The following is a 23758-nucleotide window of genomic DNA, read 5'->3' on the forward strand; positions in this document are numbered from 1 at the left end:
AGAAAAATGATTGATTTCTTCCAGCATCTTGAGAGAATTTATGCACGGTTAGGGATCGTATGTAAATGTGTTATCTTTATCAGCATCATAAAAACAATATATATATATTTTTTTACCCCCTTTTTCTTCCCTCATCGCTGTAACTCCCCAACAGGCTCGGGAGAGGCAAAGGTCGAGTCCTGCGTCCTCTGAAACACGACCCACCAAACCGCACTTTTTAACACCCGCCCACTTAACCCGGAAGCCAGTTGCACCAATGTGTGAGAAGAAACACTGTTCAACTGATGACCAAAGTCAGCCTGCAGACCCCTGGCCTACCACAAGGTGTTGCTAGAGCACGATGAGCCAAGTAAAGCTCCCCCAGACAGTCTCCCCTAACCCAGACGACGCTGGGCCAATTGTGCGCCGCCCTATCGGACTCTCGGTCACAGCCGGTTGTGACACAGCCCGGGATCGAACCCAGGTCTGTAGTGATGCCTCAAGCGGTAGACCGCTGCGCCACTCGGGAGGTGGCTGATCGTTTCTTATCAGAAACATTTTGGGTCGTTTTCACTGCTTTTCATTTCCTTAATTAAGCAAGTCAAGTTGACTAACAAATAGCTAACCAAAATGTTGGAAATTATAAGCAGAAACGTATCTAAATTAGGCTTTAAAAAAAAAAAATCCTGCACCCCTTCTCAAAAAATCGTTCCTCTGTCTCTGACTGTACAGCACATTTTCAATTACCCTACTGTATTTGCAGGTCAGGGTCGTTCACGAAAATGGATCTCTCCTACAGACAGTGAGTCCTGTGGCTGTGGCTTGCTATATAAAATAGGCAAACAGGAATTGAGGCATTCAGTTACTTTTCTATTGAAGGTTAGAATTTGCAAAACGTGTGACCTAAGCGACTTTGAACGTGGTATGATCGTCGGTGCCAGTTGCGCCAGATCCCATATCTCAGAAACGGCCGCACTCTGTTAACCCGGGAATGTTGCAACAAACAAAAAACATCCAGTCAGCGGTAGTCCTGTGGGCCACAAGAGATCAAAGGAGAATGGCAAGAATGATGCAAGCTAATAGGCGGGCCACAAACCGATAATGGCACAGTACAACAGTGGTGTGAAGAACGGCATCTTGGAACGCACAACTCGTTGATCGTTGTCACGGAGGGCTATTGCAGCAGATAACCACTGTAGAGAAATGCTAATTCTTATGTAGGTGACCAAACTATTGTTGATAAAGGGCTACAACTCAGAGTTGAGCCTGTGGGGTCCCCTACAGGATAGCTCCCGCATTACACTAATGGCCAAAACCAGCGCACACACACATGATCTCCGTTGTAGCTGAACGTTGAATGCCCGAAGAGGATTCTACGATGACGGACAGACAACTGAGCCAATGGCGGAAGACTACAGACTACACCCCAGATGAACCAATCCAAAGATCCGATCTTCCAGAATCAACCTACATTCTTTCCTATATAATAGTGGTGTACTGATTGTAACGGTCTCTTCTTCGTCTGCGCTTCCGTACGAACCAGCGGGAGAGCCGTAATTACGCTGTTCTAGATATCTTCACTCTGAATAAACTGTAGCTTGTCATACAATTTACCACCTTGTCTGAATCGATCCTTGACCGACTCGTCCGTCTACATACCTAATTACTAACAGAAATGGTAGCAGAGTATAGTTTACTAACGATCCAGTCGAAGTGAGTTGATTTGGGTGTGGAGAAGGCGAGTTGGGGAAAGGACGATTCATTAAATAAATAAGAAAGACGGGTGAAGACTTTCGGGGGAGGGCAACAATTCTGCTCAACTCGGAAAACTGATTTCAAGGTGCACCATAAAAAAAATAAGGTAAGCAAAAGCCTGTTAAATCAAACTTTGCATATTGTCGAATAGTCTGTCCAAATTTTTATCAGTTTTTCCGAGTAAGTATGAATTCTTGTGTAAATTTATAATTTGCTGACGAGTCGAAATAACAGTGTATGTGAACATATGTAGTAACGAACCGGCGACGGCCGGTGTGATTTAAATCATTGATGAGATATCAGTCCGGTCAGCACAGTCTGCTAGCTTTCAATGATGAGTGATCACTGTTTTGTCTTTGTTAGTTCCGATAGGGGTCGGGAATAGAGATCAGTAGGGGATAGCTAATTACTATTCTTCAAATCTGGCACCGAGGGGGATAAATTGTAATTTTATCCTGTGGCCCGGTACGGCTCAGTCTGATAGAGATTCACCGATAGGGGTCGGACATGTGTGTTAGTTCCGATAGGGGTCGGGAATAGAGATCAGTAGGGGATAGCTAATTACTATTCTTCAAATCTGGCACCGAGGGGGATAAATTGTAATTTTATCCTGTGGCCCGGTACGGCTCAGTCTGATAGAGATTCACCGATAGGGGTCGGACATGTGTGTTAGTTCCGATAGGGGTCGGGAATAGAGATCAGTAGGGGATAGCTAATTACTATTCTTCAAATCTGGCACCGAGGGGGATAAATTGTAATTTTATCCTGTGGCCCGGTACGGCTCAGTCTGATAGAGATTCACCGATAGGGGTCGGACATGTGTGTTAGTTCCGATAGGGGTCGGGAATAGAGATCAGTAGGGGATAGCTAATTACTATTCTTCAAATCTGGCACCGAAGGGGATAAATTGTAATTTTATCCCGTGACCCGGTACGGCTCAGTCTGATAGAGATTCACCGATAGGGGTCGGACATGTGTAATAATTCTGATAGGGGTCAGCTCGATAGGGATCAGGAATAGAGATCAGTAGGGGATAGCTAATTACTATTCTTCAAATCTGGCGCCGATGGGGATAAGTTGTAATTTTATCCTGTGGTCCGGTACGGCTCAGTCTGATAGAAATTCACTGATAAGGATCGGCTTTCAGGGGTCAGAGATATAACGTGCTGTTTTGTCTTGTTTTGTCTATTTGTAACTGTTTATGTTATGTTATGTTAAAATGCAATGTGGTTGTAATTGTTTCCATTAAGATTGTTGGTGGTTAGATAGAGGGAGAGAGAGAGAATTATAATAAGGGATATTGGATAAATCCGAAACTTCTATATTGTACCCATGTACCCATGTTAATAGGTACATGTATAAATGTATAATCAGGAATGAAATGACTGATGTATAATTGAAATAATATCTGAATATAATATGTAAATATTGAGACTAAATAGTCGAATAGATCCCTTGGTTGTGCGCTCCACAAATGCTATACCAGCCCATGCGTTTTTTCTCAACCTGAATATACGAAGGGGAAGCTCTGAGATAAGGCAGAGTACGAGCAATAGTGTCTCTTCGAATACATCGTGGGTATTAATCAACGTCGGGCGAAGTATATGCTAACTATATTCAGATAGAAGGAGAGAATTTCGATTAAAACTACGAATAAATTCCGATTGAATTAAATTAAATTACGTTTAAAGCCAATTCACAATGGCGAACCCTAATACTCCAAAGCTGAGGTTTAATGAGTTCCTAGAACAAAAAATTGAATATAGATCAGGGAGAAAGGAACGATGGACGCCTATAAAGAAAGTTTGGGAGGGATTGAAGTTAAGATGGACACAAGCAGGTTATCTAGGGGGGTGGCCGCCAACAGGGGCCCAGCTGAAAACAATGGAATGTGAGTTGAGAGGGACGTAGCAGGAGGCCAGAGACAAGGAAGTTGAAAGAAATAAAAGCCATGTATTTAAGAACCAAGGGACCAAACAGAGAATGAACAGAAGGCGGGGCCATTGCGTCTCCCACTGGTCTGCTTACTGGCGTAAATGAAGATTTGCAAGAATCAAATCCTGTGCATGAAACACGCTTGATATTCAGTCGGGGACTAATATCGATATGAATGAGGTCGGGGACAAAGCGAGTGTGGTACATGAGGTGTTTCAGTTGGAGCTGGAACCGGTGAGAATGTTGAAAAAGTCGCAGGCTTGCTGATGAGAGTTATATCATAGAATATTGAGGGGGGTGCATGACTGTTGGAAAGAGTGTTAAACTCTATTAACGCAAAATTCTTTTTGCGGATTTATATTATGAGGTTTGAACTATACTAATGTTGTAGAATTACATAATCAACATCTGAACATACTTACGTTAAACATGAATTGAGCCACTGAGTAATAGATAAGCTGTACACTAGGTACGGGGCGAAGGGTGTGGTCGATGTAAGACTGGAGTGGTGTTCTAACCAAATTATTTAGTTATTTTAATTCATTTACACAAGTACTTCCCGGGTATTGATTTTGGTTTGATTGTTCAGATAACATCATTGAAATTAAACAGGAGGTCAAGGTATACTAACATTAGAATCTGTTTTCATTATGGAGAACAATGAAAGGCCCGCAGAGTGGATTGCAGGCTGATGTTTTTATGTTAAAGGGACAGTGCACATTTATCACAGTTGTGTGTGTCTGTCTAATGGCTGGGTATTTAAGAAGTATTTTGGGGAGACAATTTGGAGAAACACGAATAAGACATGAAACATCGAGACAAATTATTTGAGTTTGAGGGGATTATCATAATTATTAGGTTTTGTTTTTGTAGTAAATGTTTGGGTTAAGGGGATTTCCATGTTCCCAGAGACATGATATTTTAAAGAGGCACGCTCACATATGGAACCTTTATGAGTTTTTTATTTTATGAGTTTTAATTACACAAGTGATTTTTATTTTATTTTAAGGATAAAGGGTTCTTTAATATGTCTAATATGGTATGGAACACGAATGTGGGGGGATGGTGTAACCCGTGACCGGATTTCATGGCTCTCTCGGGTGGTCTGATCAGCCACAAGGGGGTGCCATTTGAATAATACATTTGTGGTCATGGGTAATACTGTTTTATAAAAATAAAATTTTTTTTTTTTTTTTTGAAATTTAATTTTTTAAGGTAATTTAATTATAGTGGAGTTTACTTAACCTATATAAAGACTTTAGTAATTGCCACCATAGACATGTTTTTCAAAAAATAAAAATCCATGAGTTTAGATAAAGCCAAACAGTGAGACATTTAGTTAAAATGTGGAAACATGGGAAAAGGCAGACAGATGAGCCCTCCCCCGCACTGCAGAGACCTTGACGGTTGGAGAGCAGAGAGGAGAAGTTTTAGAAGGGAGCCAGGACGAGCAAGGATAACGGAGTGTGTAGATAACAGTCACTGAGTGGAGACAAAGGGGAGAATTGGACATGTGAAAAATTAAAGGGGCGCTCCTACATGATAATGTCAGAACAGACGGATAATATACTAATCTTACCTAAGTCATTATTTAGAGTAGGTAAGGTTGTTACCTGGGCATAGCCAGGTATCAAAAGGGGGATAGGTAAATTGTGGTCTAGGATAGGATGGGGCCTATTGGATAAGAAACTAATATTTTTTTAAAATGTAGTTAACAAATGGGCATAGAAGTTAAAGATAGAATCAGATAAAACATGAGAAACTGTTTGTTAACCAAGCCTGTATGTCCAGCATTTTATGCATTATAGGTGAACTGCAGGTGAAGTCACTCAATCCAGTCCCAGAGGCTTGTTGGGGGGACCATACCAAGGTCTCCTGGTGGCAGCTAGCTGAAAGAGCTACCCGGATTCATATCGCACGGTGGGAGGGTAAGACACACTGACACTATCGAACAATAAACAGTGTTCGAGAGGAGAACTGGAATTAACAGAATTCCGGGGGCCATCTCTCGAATGAAGAAAATCCTCCCTGTCCTGTCACCCCTGTTTTTGTTCATAGAAGTGAAGATGTGTCTGGCTCTTGCTAAGTGATGTGTTCTCGGGGAAAGGGTGGGGCTTCACATGGAAGCTGTTTGTCTGAGCGGTCTTATCGTGGGTGACATGCCAAATAACACAGCTCCGGATGAATCAGTACCCGAAGCCTCAGCTGGTTTGACCACCCTGGATCACGGGTTGACAGAAAACACTGGGGTGGATACTTCTGATTAATTGGGTTGGATAATATGTTTAGAAAATGGGGAAAATATTATGATCACTGTATTATGGGCTACATTCACCTGTGTGACTGTTTTAGTTTTATGGGGCTGTTGTCTAACTCCCTGTCTATGAGGCCTTATTTCCAGGACTCTGGAGAAATCGATGGAAATAGATGGTGATGTACCAGCGGATTCCAGGTTCTGACCCGTGGAATGCTGAATGTATGTCTACAGAACAAGTGGACGAAAATTATAAATGAAATTATATTAAATTGGGAGGGTGTCCGTATGGGGATTACAGGATAACCGACTTGGGACAGTTCTGGGATTGGAAGAGAGGGTATCCTTATAGCATAGGGGATCCCACAAAGGTGGATAGGCTTTTCATGATATGGGAAAACCTGGGAGCACTGTTGAACTTTGTAAAGGTGATGAAATCTTGCTAACCATCAAAACTATTAAGCTCTCTGATGCAGGCACTTACACCCTCGGACTACAAAGGACCGGGACAGACACGATGGGTGTGTTTTCTATTAAGGTGCTGCCAAAACCAGAGGTCCCAGATGAACCAGGGCCAGACACACTCCTCTACCACCCCTGGACCGAACCTGCCACCACTGTATTAAAAAATCCCATTCAGGTAATTCATGTTAGACTATTCAGCTATTGATCAATTAGGCACTGAGACTGGTGTTATTGGTAGGGACAATTTGTGGCTTTCTTATGAGGTACAGTTAAGACCCTGAAAAGAAAGGACTACATGAGTTACATGAAACATTGGTCATGATGGACCTGTTCTGGCTACACACCCATTTGCTATAGGAGAAGGAGAGGGGTGGTTGTGTATTCTGAGAGGTTTATACCTGGTTGAGGCCAATTCAACTCTCTGTTCCTCTTTGAGCCTTGTGTTTCCTACAGTACCTCCTCATCGGGCCCCTTGGGGTGTTGAGGCATATGGGGGCAATTACAGTTGCATCACGGGTACAGGTAATGGCATTGATTATGGGAGATTGCCTGAAGCTGATTGCAGTAGTAACATAACCATTAATTCCACTTGGCCAGTTACAGGCCTAAACCAAACTAGTGGTCTGGCTGATGTGTGGTGGATCTGTGGACCCAAAAGAGTGCTGAGACCCATTCTTAGAGGAGACTGGCAAGGTACGTGTGCTCTGACCAGTTTGATAATTCCACTGACCATTGTTGATGTTACTGCTGAACAGCTGTTGGGTTCTGTATCCAGGGGACCTGAAAACATTCCATCCCATGGGAGACATAGAAGTAGTGCTCCATGGACAGAGGATGTAGTTGACATACACACTAACCTGTTGGGAGTGCCGGTGGGGGTTCCTCATGAGCTTCAGGCCTTGGGCAGGAATGAGGGATTATAGGTCCAGCCATAGTGGATGCAAGACAGACTGCATGGATTCATTACATCTACTATGATCAACAGCGTTTTGTTAATTACCCCCGTGATGCACTCACTGGTATGTCTGAACAGTTTGAGGCCACATCTAGGGTTGCCAGACAGAATAGACTTGCTTTGGATATGCTTCTTGCCAGTCAGGGGGGCGTATGCAAGATGTACGGTGAACAATGTTGCACGTATATTCCTAATAACACCAGTCCAGATGGTAGTATATCTAAGGCCCTTAGTGGGCTTGATGCACTATCTGCTGAGATGAGGACCATGGCGGGGGTGGAGGAGTCTGGCCTGTTCTCTTGAGTGGGAGCCTGGTTTTGGTAAGTAAACTAGAATGGTGGTTACTGGATTTCTGACCCAAATTTTTGTTATTCGACGTGTTGTGCTGCTTGCATCATACCGTGTTTTAAGAAGTCTGTTACAGATGTTGTGAAGGCTTCAGGCATGATGATGCCTTTGCTTGATGCTCCAGTTGGAGATGCTGATACTGAAGCATGCTTTCAGGGGAGGATGAGACTGACTGAGGATGACCCATGGTATGCTGTGGGCGAGGTAGTAGAATAAATCTTACACCACCACAGTTCCTTGTTATACATCTTTATGATGGGTTTTCTTTCCAGTATGTTTGTTCTCCCTGTTGTGAAGGTTTTGAGCCCCTGGGTGGCATGAAGCCCAACTGGTGCAGGATAGGAGTAGCTGAGAGGACCAGATGGTTTATAATAATGCTTTGCTTTGTTTTACTCTGTTTTCCATGACCAAAGTTTTATCCGGTATCTTACATGTCAATAAACAATAAAGTGTTATCCTGTTTTTGCTAAGGGACACCCTTGTGGGTGTCAAAAGGGGGACTTAAATTTCACACATTTCTTTTAATGTTCTGTTTTTGAATGAGCTGTTCTCTTTTGACATGAAGGTATTTTAAACTCTGTGACTGTTATATGATTCATTGCTGAGTTTTTGTTCACACCCTGGGGGGTGTGAAAAAGAGGGATTATTGGTTCCTGTGTTTTACATTATAGCCATTACCATATATATGATTGAATATTATCTGCTGTTGGCTTGTGTTGATGTATGCAAGTGTTATGCAACATAGCTGACTTGAAACATTGTTAAAAGTGTCAGGGCCAGGGGACTTTCTCATGCTGGAAAAAATACAGAAGGGAGGGCACATTCAGAGCGTGGGGTTGCGAGAACAAGCGTTTTTTTTTTTGTTGTTAGATAACAGGAGCCAGGTGCGTGATAACGGTATGGAGCATGAGAGCCTGGCTGCAACTTCTCTTATGACATTCCAGAATCGCATTGCAGTAGATATGCTACTGGCGGAGAAAGGTGGAGCTTGTACTATGTTTGGTGAACAGTGTTGCACTTTCATCCCTAGTAACACAGCCTCCGATGGTAGCTTGACCATGGCCCTAGAAGGTTTGAGGACGCTTAATGGTAAAATGAAATCTCATTCTGGGATGGATACCTCTATGTGGGGACTCCTGGATGAGTGCGTTTGGTAAATATAAAACCCTGGTGTCCTCCATTTTGGTATCCATTTCGGTGTTCGCTGCCATTTTAGTTCTCTGTGGATGCTGTTGCATTCCATGCATCCGTTCCCTTGCCACTAGGGTTATCTCTAAAGCCATTGACCCTTCCTCCCCTTCCCAGATGTTTCCTCTGCTGGATAAAGACCTACATGAATTCGAGGATGAGGAGGAGAGTGCCTATTTAGGTTTACATTATATCTGCTGTTGCCTTATGGGGATGTATGTATGTGTTATGCAAGTGGATCATTCCGCCTGACTTGCCTAGTTTAAGTCACATCTCTTTGGAGATGTGAAGAGAGGGAATCACAACTTTTTCCTGCGGGAAAAAAGTTGGCTTATGTAGACAAGCATTTACTTTTATTTTGAGCTGTTGTTCTCCGCTCTGTAAAATGAGGGTTGTAAGTTCCTAGGTGGCTGGTAGCCAACTTAGTACATAGTGGGATTGAATGGAGAACATGATGTAATACATATATATCTATTTCTGTTTAAAACTGTGCCTTATTTCATAGTCCCCTTGGGAGAAGTTCCTCTTTGTGTCTGGATCCAGTTAGGTTGTGTCACGTCTCTGGTGAGACGTGAAGAGAGGGTTTTGTAGAGAAATGCTAATTCTTATGTAGGTGACCAAACTATTGTTGATAAAGGGCTACAACTCAGAGTTGAGCCTGTGGGGTCCCCTACAGGATAGCTCCCGCATTACACTAATGGCCAAAACCAGCGCACACACACATGATCTCCGTTGTAGCTGAACGTTGAATGCCCGAAGAGGATTCTACGATGACGGACAGACAACTGAGCCAATGGCGGAAGACTACAGACTACACCCCAGATGAACCAATCCAAAGATCCGATCTTCCAGAATCAACCTACATTCTTTCCTATATAATAGTGGTGTACTGATTGTAACGGTCTCTTCTTCGTCTGCGCTTCCGTACGAACCAGCGGGAGAGCCGTAATTACGCTGTTCTAGATATCTTCACTCTGAATAAACTGTAGCTTGTCATACAATTTACCACCTTGTCTGAATCGATCCTTGACCGACTCGTCCGTCTACATACCTAATTACTAACACCACACCGGGTTCTATTCATATCAGCTAAAAACAAGAAGAAGCGGCTCCAGTGAACACACGATCAACAACACTGGAGAATTGAGGAGTGGAAAAACATAGCCTGGAACATGACAGCGAGTTCAGTTTACTTGAGTGGCCTGCGAAGTCCCAAGACCTCAACCCAAAAGAGCATCTTTGCGATAAGATGGAATGGGCCGCCGTCCAATCTGCAGCAAGTGTGTGATGCCATCGTGCCACCATGGACCAACATCACTGAGAGAAACAGACACAGATTATTTTTTGGTCAGGAACATATACAGGATACTACCCTCTACAACATAACCTTCACTCCAAACCGAAACCCACAACCTGATTTTGGACGGAATTACCTGGAAGGCTTACAACTACCAAATATTATTATTCCAACACTATACAAATGCTCTGGAAAACAACAGAAACCTGAAACACCATCCAACCTGGAACTGAGTGAGTAATGTTTAGTCTGAAGCTATATTTTATTTCCAAAAGCCAAGGAGAAAAATACATAACTTTACTTTATAAGGACTGAATGCTAAATTAAGGCCGCCAAGCTTGATACAACTTCAATTAGCACTGACGTGTCAAGTGAGAGGTGTCAAAGCCCTTCAGCCCAACAATGGCAGGAGAGTCGAACAGTCTACTCCAACCAAATGCAGAGGCCTTAGAAGCTGCCTCCTGCTGTTCAGAGGTAATTCAAATACAGTACCCTGTGTATGTAAAGAATGATAAGATCACAAAATGAAGCTCCTTATGGAAAATCAAGAGACACTTTTTGCTGACTATTATAAAAATGGGAACATCTGCAACCTCATCTTCCACACAAACCATCCCCTGGCACAGCACAGTGCTATATTAGCACACTACCCCTCTTAAGAGAGGTGGTGTTAACGAGGGGTGGAAACTCAGGATACTAGACAACGAGGACTCCAAGTCAGCTAATTTAATCTCTATAAGTCTGGAACAGTAATGGTACAGGGCAACCCCTAACAGCTTCAGCTGGACTTTCACCTCATCAAAGAATCAGGAGAAGCTCTCCCTTGAGAAAGATGCCCACACCCCGAGCGGGTCAGACCAGACCTCTTCATTATACAACCCCACAGACGAGCAACCCCAAGCGGAAAGTCAACCTCCCAGCACAGAGTACTACCCCCCCATTGAAATGAAGGATACATTTACCCAGCTGGAGGTAAGGCAGGTGGAGCTGGAACAGCAGGTGTTTACACTCCAGTCAGCACAGACCCAGACAACATTCCAGCACAACAACACCCTCTTAACCAGACCCGGAGAGCTGGAAAGAGACATATCTGCACTCTGGACTGTGGCGAGACAACTTCAACAATATAAAAAGAAAGAGCAGGAGAAGAACAGACCACTAGAGGAGAGGATCAGGCTGTGGGAGGAGAGGTTGAGGGGGATGGCGTGTGACAGAGAACAACCCACTAAAGAGGTGGCCACCCCCACAAAGAAGCCAGCAGAACAGCCCACCTCAGCTCCCGACAAAAGTCTCGACACCACAGCAGAACAGTCTTCCCCAGACCCTGGCCATAGTGTCGACATCAGGCAGAACAGACAAATGAAGAACCCCATGCCCAGGGGATCTCACCCGCTCTGAGCACCCACCCCAACCTTCTGTCTGAGGACCAACTAGGTACACCTAGCCACATAATAATACACACAGGCACAAACGACCTGAGAGCCCAGCAGGAAAGGTTGGCCACAACACTGAAGGGAGTGATTGAAAAAGCTTCTTCTACTCTCCCCAATGCACAAGTGGTTATCTCCACCCTGCTACCACAAAAATACTTACACCCTGCTACCATACAGCGGGTAAACGCAAGCATTTCCAGTGACTGTGCCTCAAAACCAAATGTTTTCCTGGCCCACCACTCCACCATGGACTTGAACAGCCTCTATGACCAGGCCCAACCCCCACTCTTACACTCGCCCAAGCCAATGGCATGTACCAGATGCTCAACAGGCTCTGCTCACACTTACTGGTCTGAGGCCAAACCACATGACCAACAACATTGGACACTTTATGGAACACAAAGCCTTCACTATCTCATCCTCGAATATCCAAGGCCTGAGGTCATCTGCCTTTGGCCTAAAGAGCAGGAAACTGGACTTCATTAAAGAAATTGGAAATACAGACATTGTCATCCTACAAGAAACCTGGTGTAGAGGAGACTGGTTGCCCTCTAGGTTACAGAGAGCTGGTAGTCCCATCCACCAAGCGACCAGGTGTGAAACATGGAAGGGACTCAGGGGGTATGCTAATTTGGTAGAGCAGACCGAACTCACTCCATTAAATTAATCAAAACAGGAACATTTTACATTTGGCTAGAAATTCAAAAGGAAATGATCTTAACAGAGAAAAATGTCCTCCTGTGTGCTACCTATATCCCCCCACTAGAATCCCCATACTTTAATGAAGACAGCTTCTCCATCCTGGAGGGGGAAATCAATCATTTCCAGGCCCAGGTACATGTACTAGTCTGTGGAGACCTAAATGCCAGACCTGGACAAGAACCTGACACCCTCAGCACACAGGGGTACAAACACCTGCCTGGAGGTGACAGCATTCCTTCCCCCATATGCCCCCTAGGCACAACTATGACAACATAACCAAGAAATACGGGTCACAACTCCTGCAGCTCTGTCGCATGCTGGGTATGTACTTAGTCAATGGTAGGCTTTGAGGGGACTCCTATGGTAGGTACACCTATAGCTCATCTCTTGGCAGTAGTACTGTAGACTACTTTATCACTGACCTCAACCCAGAGTCTCTCAGAGTGTTCACAGTCAGCCCACTGACACCCCTGTCAGACCACAGCAAAATCACAGTCTACATTAACAGAGCGATACTCAATCATGAGGCATCAAAGCCAAAGGAACTGAGTAATATTAAGAAATGCTGTAGATGGAAGGAATGTAGTTTGGAAACCTACCAAAATACAATTAGGCAACAACAAATTCAATCCCTTTTAGAAAAGTTCCTGGGTGAAACATTCCACTGTAATAGTGAAGGTGTAAACTTGGCAGTAGAAAATCTTAACAGTATATTTGACCTCTCAGCTTCCCTATCAAATCTCAAATAGAAAACCGAAGAAAATGAACAACAATGACAAAATCTAAGAAAGAAATTGAGAAACCTGTCCAACCAAAAGCATAGAGACCCGGAAAACCTGAGTCGACGCCTTCACTATGGTGAATAACTAAAACAATATAGAAATACACTATGGAAAAAGAAGGAACAGCACGTCAGAAATCAGCTCAATGTAATTAAAGAATCCATAGACTAACCACTTCTGGGAAAATTGGAAAACACTAAAAAAACAACGACACAAAGAATTATCTATCCAAAATGGAGATGTGTGGGTAAACCACTTCTCCAATCTTTTTGGCCCTATAACAAAGAACAAACAGCAAAAACAAATACATTATCAAATACAAATATTAGAATCAACTATTGAAGACTACCAGAACCCACTGAATTCTCCAATTACCTTGAATGAATTACAGGACAAAAGAAAACCCATCCAACCCAAAAAGGCCTGTGGTGTTGATGGTATCCTCAATGAAATTATCAAATATACAGACAACAAATTCCAATTGGCTATACTAAAACTCTTTAACATCATCCTTGGCTCTGGCATCTTCCCCAATATTTGGAAGCAAGGACTGATCACCCCAATCCACAAAAGTAGAGACAAATTTGACCCCAATAACTACCGTAGGATATGCATCAACAGCAACCTTGGGAAAATCCTATGCATTATCATTAACAACAGACTTGTACATTTCCTAAGTGAAAACAATGTACTGAGCAAATGTCAAATTGGCTTTTACCAAATGATCGTATGACAGACCACGTATTCACAAACTAGAATGCTATTTGGCCCTAAACAGAGAGTACACAGTGGCAGAATACCTGACCACTGTGACTGACCCAAACTTAAGGAAAGCTTTGACTATGTACAGACTCAGTGAGCATAGCCTTGCTATTGAGAAAGGCCGCCGTAGGCAGACATGGCTCTCAAGAGAGGACAGGCTATGTGCACACTGTCCACAAAATGAGGTGGAAACTGAGCTGCACTTCCTAACTTCCTGCCCAATGTATGACCATATTAGAGACACGTTTCCCTCAGATTACACAGATCCACAAAATATTTGAAAACAAACCCGATTTTGATAAACTCCCATATCTACTGGGTGAAATACCAGTGTGCCATGACAGCAGCAATATTTGTGACCTGTTGCCACAAGAAAAGGTCAACCAGTGAAGAACAAACACCATTGTAAATATAATCCATATTTATGCTTATCTTCTTCCCTTTTGTACTTGAACCATTTGTACATCGTTACAACACAGTATATATACATAATATGACATTTGTAATGTCTTTATTAATTTGGAACTTCTGTGAGTGTAATGTTTACTGTTCATTTTTATTATTTATTTCACTTTTGTATATTATCTACCTCACCTGCTTTGGCAATGTTAACATATGTTTCCCATGCCAATAAAGCCCCTTGAATTGAATTGAGAGAGAGAGAGAGAGAAGAGAGGAGAGGAGAGAGAGGAGGAACGTAATGACTTTGCATAGATTGCCCATTATTACCTTGGCTGGACGTCAGCTGGCTCTTCAGCTGGTTGTAGCGTTCTGCTTTGGGAGGTAGCGGAGGCTGGGTGTCTAGGCCTTTGTCATCCACGGCCAGGCCATCCAGACTGATCTTGGACTTGACAGGGGAGATGACGAGCGGTTAAAAGTGGTCATAAAAGGAACAGCAGGTGGAGGAACAGAACCAGGGATAGGCCAAAGGATATGACTGGGGGACAGGGTTAGGTAAAGGGACTGGCTGGGAATAGTACAGTTGAAGAGGACTAGAAAGATGGCTCGGTGAAATATAGACAACAGGACTGGGAATAAAACCAGGAATAGGACATGGAACTAGAAATATGACTGTTGTATCTACTGAATGTACCGAAGCTTACTTTAGACTGGAGGATACTGGTGTGGATCCCGTTGTTGCTGACCTTGATGCTGATCTGTCTGTCAGAGAGGTCTGGTCTGATGAAGGGGGGTTGGATGGAGACAGGGGGCTTCTTCCTGGGGTCCACACCATTGTACCTGTACAGAGGAGAGGAGGGACGACTCATCGTATGAGAGTTAGCCTGAGTCCCAGATCTGTTTGTACTGTCTTGCCAACTCCTGTGTTATTGTCAGGTGACAATAACATAGGATTTGACAAGACTGCACAAACAGATCTAGGACTCAGGCTATATGAGAGTATGGGGCGAATGGTGGATGATGACTATAATAAAACAGTTTCAGTCTCCACCTGGGTATTGTCTATCTGTGGCTATGTATACTGTTAATTCTAGCAGTGTAATATCTCCCAAAGGGTCTCTTTAAATCAGGCTCTGGCTGCTGAATGTGTGTTTATGCTGTGCTTGATTTCCCCTTTGTGTGATTCAGTTCTCCCAGCCATCCTCTGGGGGTATAGGTGACTTCCTCCAGGCAGAGAAAACACACACACACACACACACACACCTTTGGAGATTGCTGCAGTTCTATCTCAGCAGTCTACTCAGAATGACTACAGCAGAACAGGTACCATGGCAACCCCCTTGGTCTTGGTTACCGCTGAGCTTTTTTTTAAACATTTATATTTTTCTCCCCAATTTCATGATTACAATCTTGTCTCATTGCTGCAACTCCCCAACAGGCTTGGGAGAGGTGAAGGTCGAGTCATGCATCCTCCTGCCCGCTTAACCCAGAAGCCAGACACACCAATGTGTTGGAGGAAACACCGTTCATATGATGACCGAAGTCAGACTGCAGGCACCCGGCCCACCACAAGGAGTCGCTAGAGCGTGATGAGCCAAGTAAAGCCCCCCCGGCCAAACCATCCTCTAACCCGGACGACGCTGGGTCGATTGTGACCGCTGACTTTTTATTCCCCGTCTATCCGGCTCCCACCACACACCACCCACACCCCCTGACCTACAGTAGGAAACCATGTCCTCCTTACCTGGGCGCCAGGGGAGCACACAGGACATACTTGATGTTGCCACAGCAACCCCGCGTGAAGGGATTTACTCCTCCACGGAACTTGCCCGTCACCTGAGGAACAGAAGGCTTTGTTAGAATGGGGGAAGACGCAAGGCCTGAACACGCACACAGCTAGAACTAACTAGCTAGCAGATTTGAGCTGGCAAGTGAAGCTGCAATGATGATATTGTGTCCTGTGTGATACATGGTAGAATGTACTGTATGTTTGTGAGTGTGTGTGTGTCTGGTTAAGCCGCTCTTAGCTGTGCCCCTTCTCACCTGTTCGTTAGTGGTGCGACCTCTGGCGACAAGGACCATATGGAAGCCTGTCAGGCCCATGACTGGAATGAAGAAGAGCCCTGCTATACACATCACCACTAGACTTGATATACGTAGTAAAGGAGAGCGCAACGTTGTTAGGAGCCATTTTAGCAGCTGCAAGCCAACCTGCGCTGTCACCAACGACTGTATGGCTGCCACGGAGCCATTCAGACAACTACTTTATTTTCTCTATACAACAATCAAACATTATCACAATCCACCCGCAAGGATGTGATTGTCAACCCATAGAAAATGAGGTGGCCATTCTGGTGGTCCATTTTAATGATCAGACACCTTCAGACCAGACCACAAAAGGCCCTAGTTTTGATACAATAGAAGGTGAAATGAGACCCCTCTGGCGTCAGTGTGGAAGGATACGTAACGGTGGTGTGCAACGTGCCCAGCTGCTCCATGTGGTGCAGCACGAACAGCAGGCCGAAGGAGAACACGCCCACCATGTGGATGCTTAGCGACAGCAGGAACAGGAAGAAGTAACGGTAGTTCCTACGCCCGATACAGTTGTTCACCCAGGGGCAGTGGTGGTCAAAGTCCTGAGGAGAGAGTGAGAGATGGATGGGTTTTAGGAGATGGTCATAGGGTAGAGTGGAAATTAACAGGATCATACTACATGATAAAAGCTCTTCAGTGTATTCACACACTCCACAGAGATGTTTCAATAAATTCCATCATCTCTGATTTGCATAAGTCAGATTTCTAGAGTTTTTAGAAACATCTACTGTACTTTAGCTGACTTTGTTTTTGATTGTGGTTGAGCGTCTACTGAAGAACACAGAACCAGTGTAAGTAGTTTGACTGAAATATAGGAGGCTGCCTCACAACCTTTAGTTCAAAGTCAGATTTCAACTATTTTATGGAGAGATAGACTGTACATGAAAGAGTGGTGCACAGCCGCATCAGTAGGCTACTGGGAGAGCAACACAGCCGCATCAGTAGGCTACTGGGAGAGCAACACAGCTGGAGAGTGGAGCTTCAAATGGGAAAAACAAAGTTATGAAACCAATCTTCTGTTTTACTGAATGTTGCTTGGATGTGGTGTAAAACATGATTGCAATCCACATCACATTGTTGACAGTATATTGACAGGTCTTATCTGTGAACACATACCATCAGTCAACTGTAGAGGTCACACATAGAAACAAGGCTAACACCACATTGAAATGTCAACGGCTGATAAATGGGCTAGAGTGTGGTGTCTGTCGGTCTGTGTGTGTGTCAGTCTGTGTCCGTCAGTCTTACCTCCACACAGTTGTCACACACACTGCAGTGAGAGCAGCGGGGCGGTCTGTAGAAGTGACAGGTGGCACACCATTTCATCCGGACCTGAATTCCTTTGATCTCTACATTCTTGTAGAGAGGTGCCCGGAAATCATCGTCCTTGTCCTCATCCTCATCCGCTGTCACAAGGGGAGAGATCATGTTAGCAGGCAAGTACACACACAAACACATAATCTGATTTATGATTCCATTTGACAGGGGCAACAGGAGGTAGACTTAAATTAAGCTAACTCCCATGGTTAGCTGTCTGTACAAATTTACATTTTTATAAACAATATGCATTTTGTAGCCCACATCTTTGGCATCAAATCTAAATTAAATGCATGTCACATACACAGTTTACAGCAGGTATAAAAGGTGCTAGCTCCCTCAACAATGCAGAACATGAATCAATAATATCAATGAAAAGAGTCAAGTCAAAAAGAACAAGTAGAAGAAGTGATAGAAGAGGTAGTATGCATCGTAATAATGGACTGGATTTACAAATATAAAAGTGGGCAGTGGAATCAATAGTATATAATAGAACAGCAGCGTTGACTCTAAGCATGTGTATATATACACACGCACGCACACACACACGTAAGTTTGAGTTTAAGGGTTGGTTGGATGTATTTAACCATTACTGTGTAATGGTTAAAGCCCAGAGGGCCTGCATTTGGATGGATGACAAAAAAAATGATCACATCAACTGCACACCCTACTCATTGGACTGCCACTGTCTTTCTGAACGACATTTCCAGAGTTTATGTAGATCTTTGCACAATGGGCCACTTGACAATATTTCTATGTGAAGTGTATTGCTCTGGAGTAAGATAGGAAATAAAATGTGATGTCTTTTGGTTCATCAAAAAGCCCATTCAACCTGAAGGATGATCGTCATGGGATTCGTACACTTGGAACAACCACACACACACACACACACCACACACACACACAATCCTACTGAGAGACCTCACGGTTGTTATGAGTTTTCAGACTCTTCAAATAGATTGAAAAGGTAACCGACTGGGAAACTGAATGTAAACATCTCCCCTGCAGTCTGCTCTTTAAAAACAATCGTCAGCAGACAAATTAATGAGGCTTTATCATCCAATACACAATATAGGCCTTTACATTTCAAGGCTGTCAAGGCTTTACATTACAGAACAATAGAAGCCTTTACATTTGAACCTGGTAGTCACATTCACTGTACATACAGTAGAACAACAATTGTTTAACACTTTTTTGGTTACAACAGATGTGTCATTTCATAGTTTATGTCTTCACTATTATTCTACAATGTAGAAAATAGTAAAAATAAAGAAAAACCATTGAATGAGTAGGTGTGTCCATACTTTGACTGGTCCTGCACGTCATACACAGATTTACACCAATATAAGAGAAGGGAATAAACTGTCAGATACAGCCTAGCTCCATACAGCAGAGAACTGTCAGATACAGCCTAGCTCCATACAGCAGAGAACTGTCAGATACAGCCTAGCTCCATACAGCAGAGATGACAGCTCATGAGGATTGTATTGACAGGGTAGGATCTATGAAATATACCCCTGAGGCCATACCGCTCTTAGAAGCAGGGATTTAACTGCAGTTTGTTTCTCCCCACACAGATACAGTGTGTGGAGGCAGGAGCAGTAGGATTATCCATGTGGCCACAGGCATCTCAATATAGTGGGCATGTGTTTCCCTCTGTAACACTCTCTCTCTATCAAACTACTGCAGCTCTCCACTCCATCTCCACAACAACCACAGTAAGGAGAGACCACTTCAGGAAGATACATGAACCTGGCTGTTTCATATGTGCTGTAACGATTATTACCTGTTTATGGGGGGACAAGTAGTTCTTAAAGTCCGGAGCTTATTATGTTACAAGCATGTTACAACCATAAGGTTTAAATGGGCCACATTCAACGATCATTATACTAAACATAGGGGCCGGGCCATCCCCCAGGAGAGTGGACGACACACACACACACACACACACACACACACACACACACACACACACACACACAGTTTCCCTTTCTTTACCATTACTAACAGCTGACTACCATCAAGTACTGCCAGTCTTTTTTCAAAGGCAGCAGCAGTGGGCCTCGTAACCTCGACCAGGACTTGGTCACCAGGTCACAGGCCTGTAAGTTATGCATAGCATGGTGCAGAGAGGGCCCAGTTATTAGCTAAAACAGGCGTTGTGGGCTAATGGGTACTGAAAAGACCCGGACAGAGAGAGCGAGTGAGAGACAGACAGACATAAAGAGAGAGAGAGAGAGAGACCCATTCATCTCATACAGACACTTTCAGTAGTAAAAGGGAACTGACCTTTGGGGAAGACTCCAGGGTCCATGAAGGTAGCCATGCTGAAGTTGGCCAGCACAAATAGGAAGACGACGCCATTGTAGAGAGGCACGGCGGGGGAGATCGTGTTGGTCAACCAGGGGCACCTGGAGAGGTGAGAGGACAGCAGTTAGGAAACTCCATTCATAGTTCATTCATACATAGTGATATCTGAGGATTCAGACATTTATTTTTTTATTTTACCTTCATTTAACTAGGCAAGTCAGTTAAGAACAAATTCTTATTTTCAATGACGGCCTAGGAATAGTGGGTTAACTGCCTGTTCAGGGGCAGAATGACAGATTTGTACCTTGTCAGCTCAGGGATTTGAACTTGCAAACTTTCGGTTACGAGTCCAACGCTCTAACCACTAGGCTACCCTGACATAGGAGGCACACAATGAATGATACACAAATTCACAATTAGATGCGCACATATGCATCTACATAAATTCAGCAAAAAAGGAAACGTCCTCTCACTGTCAACTGCGTTTGTCAGCAAACATAACAAGTGTAAATATTTGTAAGAACATAAGATTGAGACATAAACTGAACAAGTTTCACAGACATGTGACTAACAGAAATTGAATAACGTGTCCCTGAACAAAGGTGGGGGGGTCAAAATCAAAATTAACAGTCAGTATCTGGTGTGGCCACCAGCTGCATTAAGTACTGCAGTGCATCTCCTCCTCATGGACTGAGCCAGATTTGCCAGGTCTTGCTGTGAAATGTTACCCCACTCTTCCACCTTGGCACCTGCAAGTTCCTGGACATTTCTGGTTGGGAATGGTCATAGCCCTCACCCTCCTCACCCTCCAATGTTTGGATGTACCGATCCTGTGCAGGTGTTGTTACATGTGGTCTACCACTGCGAGGACGATCAGCTGTCCGTCCTGTCTCCTTGCAGCTCTGTCTTAGGCGTCTCACAGTACGGACATGGCAATATATTGCCCTGGCCACATCTGCTGTCCTCATGCCTCCTTGCAGCATGCCTAAGGCACGTTCACACAGATGAGCAGGGATCCTGGGCATCTTTCTTTTGGTGTTTTTCAGAGTCAGTAGAAAGGCCTCTTTAGTGTCCTAAGTTTCCATAACTGTGACCTTAATTGCCTACCATCTGTAAGCTGTTAGTGTCTTAATGACCGTTCCACAGGTGCAGGTTCATTAATTGTTTATGGTTCATTGAACAAGCATGGGAAACCGTGTTTAAACCCTTTACAATGAAGATCTGTGAAGTTATTTGGATTTTTATTTATTATCTTTGAAAGACAGGGTCCTGAAAAAGGGATGTTTCTTTTTTTACTAAGTTTATATGTAAATATGTTGACAAATACTGATTCATACTGATAAAAGGATGGTAATCTGCCTATGAAATGAGGGGTGGAGGGGAGATGCAAATGGATTACTGCTGCACCCCCCTCCTCCTCCATACCCACAATCATCACCTCTACCAGACACACACACACACACACACACACACACACACACACCAGTGGAAACAATATTTTCAGTATCTTTAATCCTGTGCAAATGGGAAAACTATGCAAAAAGGAGGACACGGTGTAAAGCTGGAATTGCTTCTTCGCCTCTTGAGATTCAGAAATAATAACAATGGCATCATCAGCCATACATGGAACAGACCAGATCTCCTCTCAGCCTCAGATATAAAAGTCAATTAGAGATGATGACACATGAGGAAAGGGCTATACTTGGGTGCAGGGCTGAGCTATATTACAATGTCTAACATTTCCTGTAATTAGAGAGTGAGTTGCAGACAGGCCGGGCATGGATACCTACATACAGCTCGCATAGGCAGTGTGTTAGTGTGTACCATCCACAGTGGTATCTCACTAAATCCTGGTTGAAAGATTCCTGCAATCAGGAGAGAATAAGCACAAAATCTGTGAATCCACCTACTGGGAGTTCTGGAAAACCTAGTCCAGGATTTAAACAGAATCACTAAGACATTTTGTGTGTCAAGCTTGATCTTATCCACAGGCTTATTTATCATCACATACTGTGAAATATGCAAAGATACCTGGAAAATGCTGCAATCAAGAATACCAAGTAAATGTAGAAGAAAAATGTAGTAGAAATGTCAAGACATTGTATGAGCCCAAAAAAGGTCTCTATGCCTCATCGCCCCTGCTGCGTCCCCTTCTAGAGGCCCACCTGAGCCACAATGCAGGGTGGTTAAGTGTAGCCAGCCATAGGTACACTGTAGATAGATAGATAGACAGGGCTTTCTGTTGGTCTAAATGAGACAGCGTTTGAGGAACCACCCTTCTTTGATCATGCCCGCTCAATCAGTGTTACTGCTTTACACACACACAGTGCACACAGACTGTATGCACACACACGCATGCACACACAGAGCACCGATTTCATGGCATCTATTAATGGAGGTGATCCTCTATCCATCTTGCCTCTTCCTTCCCCCTCTGCTCTGTTCAATTATTCAGAGTGGAGTGTGTACTGTAGGTAGGAGAATGGGATGCTGTGCTAGCAGGCCTGGGGGAGCATGGTGACTCACAGTGATCCCCAGCACCCAGCCTCTGCTCTGGAAGAGGGCCAGTCAACCAGCACCCAGCCTCTGCTCTGGAGGAGGGCCAGTCAACCAGCCTCTGCTCTGGAGGAGGGCCAGTCAACCAGCACCCAGCCTCTGCTCTGGAAGAGGGCCAGTCAACCAGCACCCAGCCTCTGCTCTGGAAGAGGGCCAGTCAACCAGCCTCTGCTCTGGAGGAGGGCCAGTCAACCAGCACCCAGCCTCTGCTCTGGAAGAGGGTCAGTCAACCAGCACCCAGCCTCTGCTCTGGAGGAGGGCCAGTCAACTAGCCTCTGCTCTGGAGGAGGGCCAGTCAACCAGCCTCTGCTCTGGAGGAGGGCCAGTCAACCAGCCTCTGCTCTGGAGGAGGGCCAGTCAATAAGCACCCAGCCTCTGCTCTGGAGGAGGGCCAGTCAATAAGCACCCAGCCTCTGCTCTGGAGGAGGGCCAGTCAACCAGTAACAGGGACCAGAAACACCACCTGTATCAGTTCCCATGTGGATAGTCGGTTCCCACAGCTTCTGTGAGTATGGAAAAACAGCGCTATATCATGTGGGTAATACCAAAAAGGTAGATAAGGGAGAGAAAATCCTAGAGGAGTACAGTCTACTGGAAAGTCTACTTTCACCTAATAATCCCACTTGCCAAGTAGAAAAACAGCCAGTATTATTATTATTATTATTATTATTATTATACCTACCTACCTACAGTTGAAGTCGGAAGTTTACATACACCTTAGCCAAATACATTTAAACTCAGTTTTTCACAATTCCTGACATTTAATCCTAGAAAAATTCCCCGTTTTAGGTCAGTTAGGATCACCACTTTATTTTAAGAATGTGAAATGTCAGAATAATAGTAGAGAGAATTATTTATTTAAGCTTTTATTTCTTTCATCACATTCCCAGTGGGTCAGAAGTTACCATACACTCAATTAGTATTTGGTAGCATCGCCTTTAAAATGTTTAACTTGGGTCAAACATTTCAGGTAGCCTTCCATAAACTTCCCACAATAAGTTGGGTGCATTTTGGCCCATTCCTCCTGACAGAGCTGGTGTAACAGAGTCAGGTTTGTAGGCCTCCTTGCACGCACACGCTTTTTCAGTTCTGCCCACAAATCTTCTATGGGATTGAGGTCAGGGCTTTGTGATGGCCACTCCAATGCCTTGACTTTGTTGTCCTTAAGCCATTTTGCCACAACTTTGGAAGTATGCTTGGGGTCATTGTCCATTTGGATACCCATTT

At 44.0% G+C, this 23758-nt stretch overlaps 1 protein-coding gene across 1 annotated transcript in view; it reads right to left on the reverse strand.

Moving 5' to 3' along the window:
* LOC109896063 (probable palmitoyltransferase ZDHHC8) overlaps nt 1–23758 on the reverse strand; it is a 111602-nt gene that overhangs the window by 12490 nt on the left and 75354 nt on the right. The window contains exons 2-8 of the mRNA XM_020490268.2: nt 19955–20076; nt 17597–17754; nt 16718–16890; nt 16298–16400; nt 15999–16090; nt 14959–15094; nt 14585–14702 (exon numbers count right to left, since the gene is read on the reverse strand). Of these exons, the coding sequence (XP_020345857.1) occupies nt 14585–14702; nt 14959–15094; nt 15999–16090; nt 16298–16400; nt 16718–16890; nt 17597–17754; nt 19955–20076 (902 nt within the window). The remainder of the gene's footprint in view (nt 1–14584; nt 14703–14958; nt 15095–15998; nt 16091–16297; nt 16401–16717; nt 16891–17596; nt 17755–19954; nt 20077–23758) is intronic.

Source organism: Oncorhynchus kisutch, linkage group LG8 (assembly GCF_002021735.2).
Source record: "Oncorhynchus kisutch isolate 150728-3 linkage group LG8, Okis_V2, whole genome shotgun sequence".
NCBI classification, from domain to species: Eukaryota; Metazoa; Chordata; class Actinopteri; order Salmoniformes; family Salmonidae; genus Oncorhynchus; species Oncorhynchus kisutch.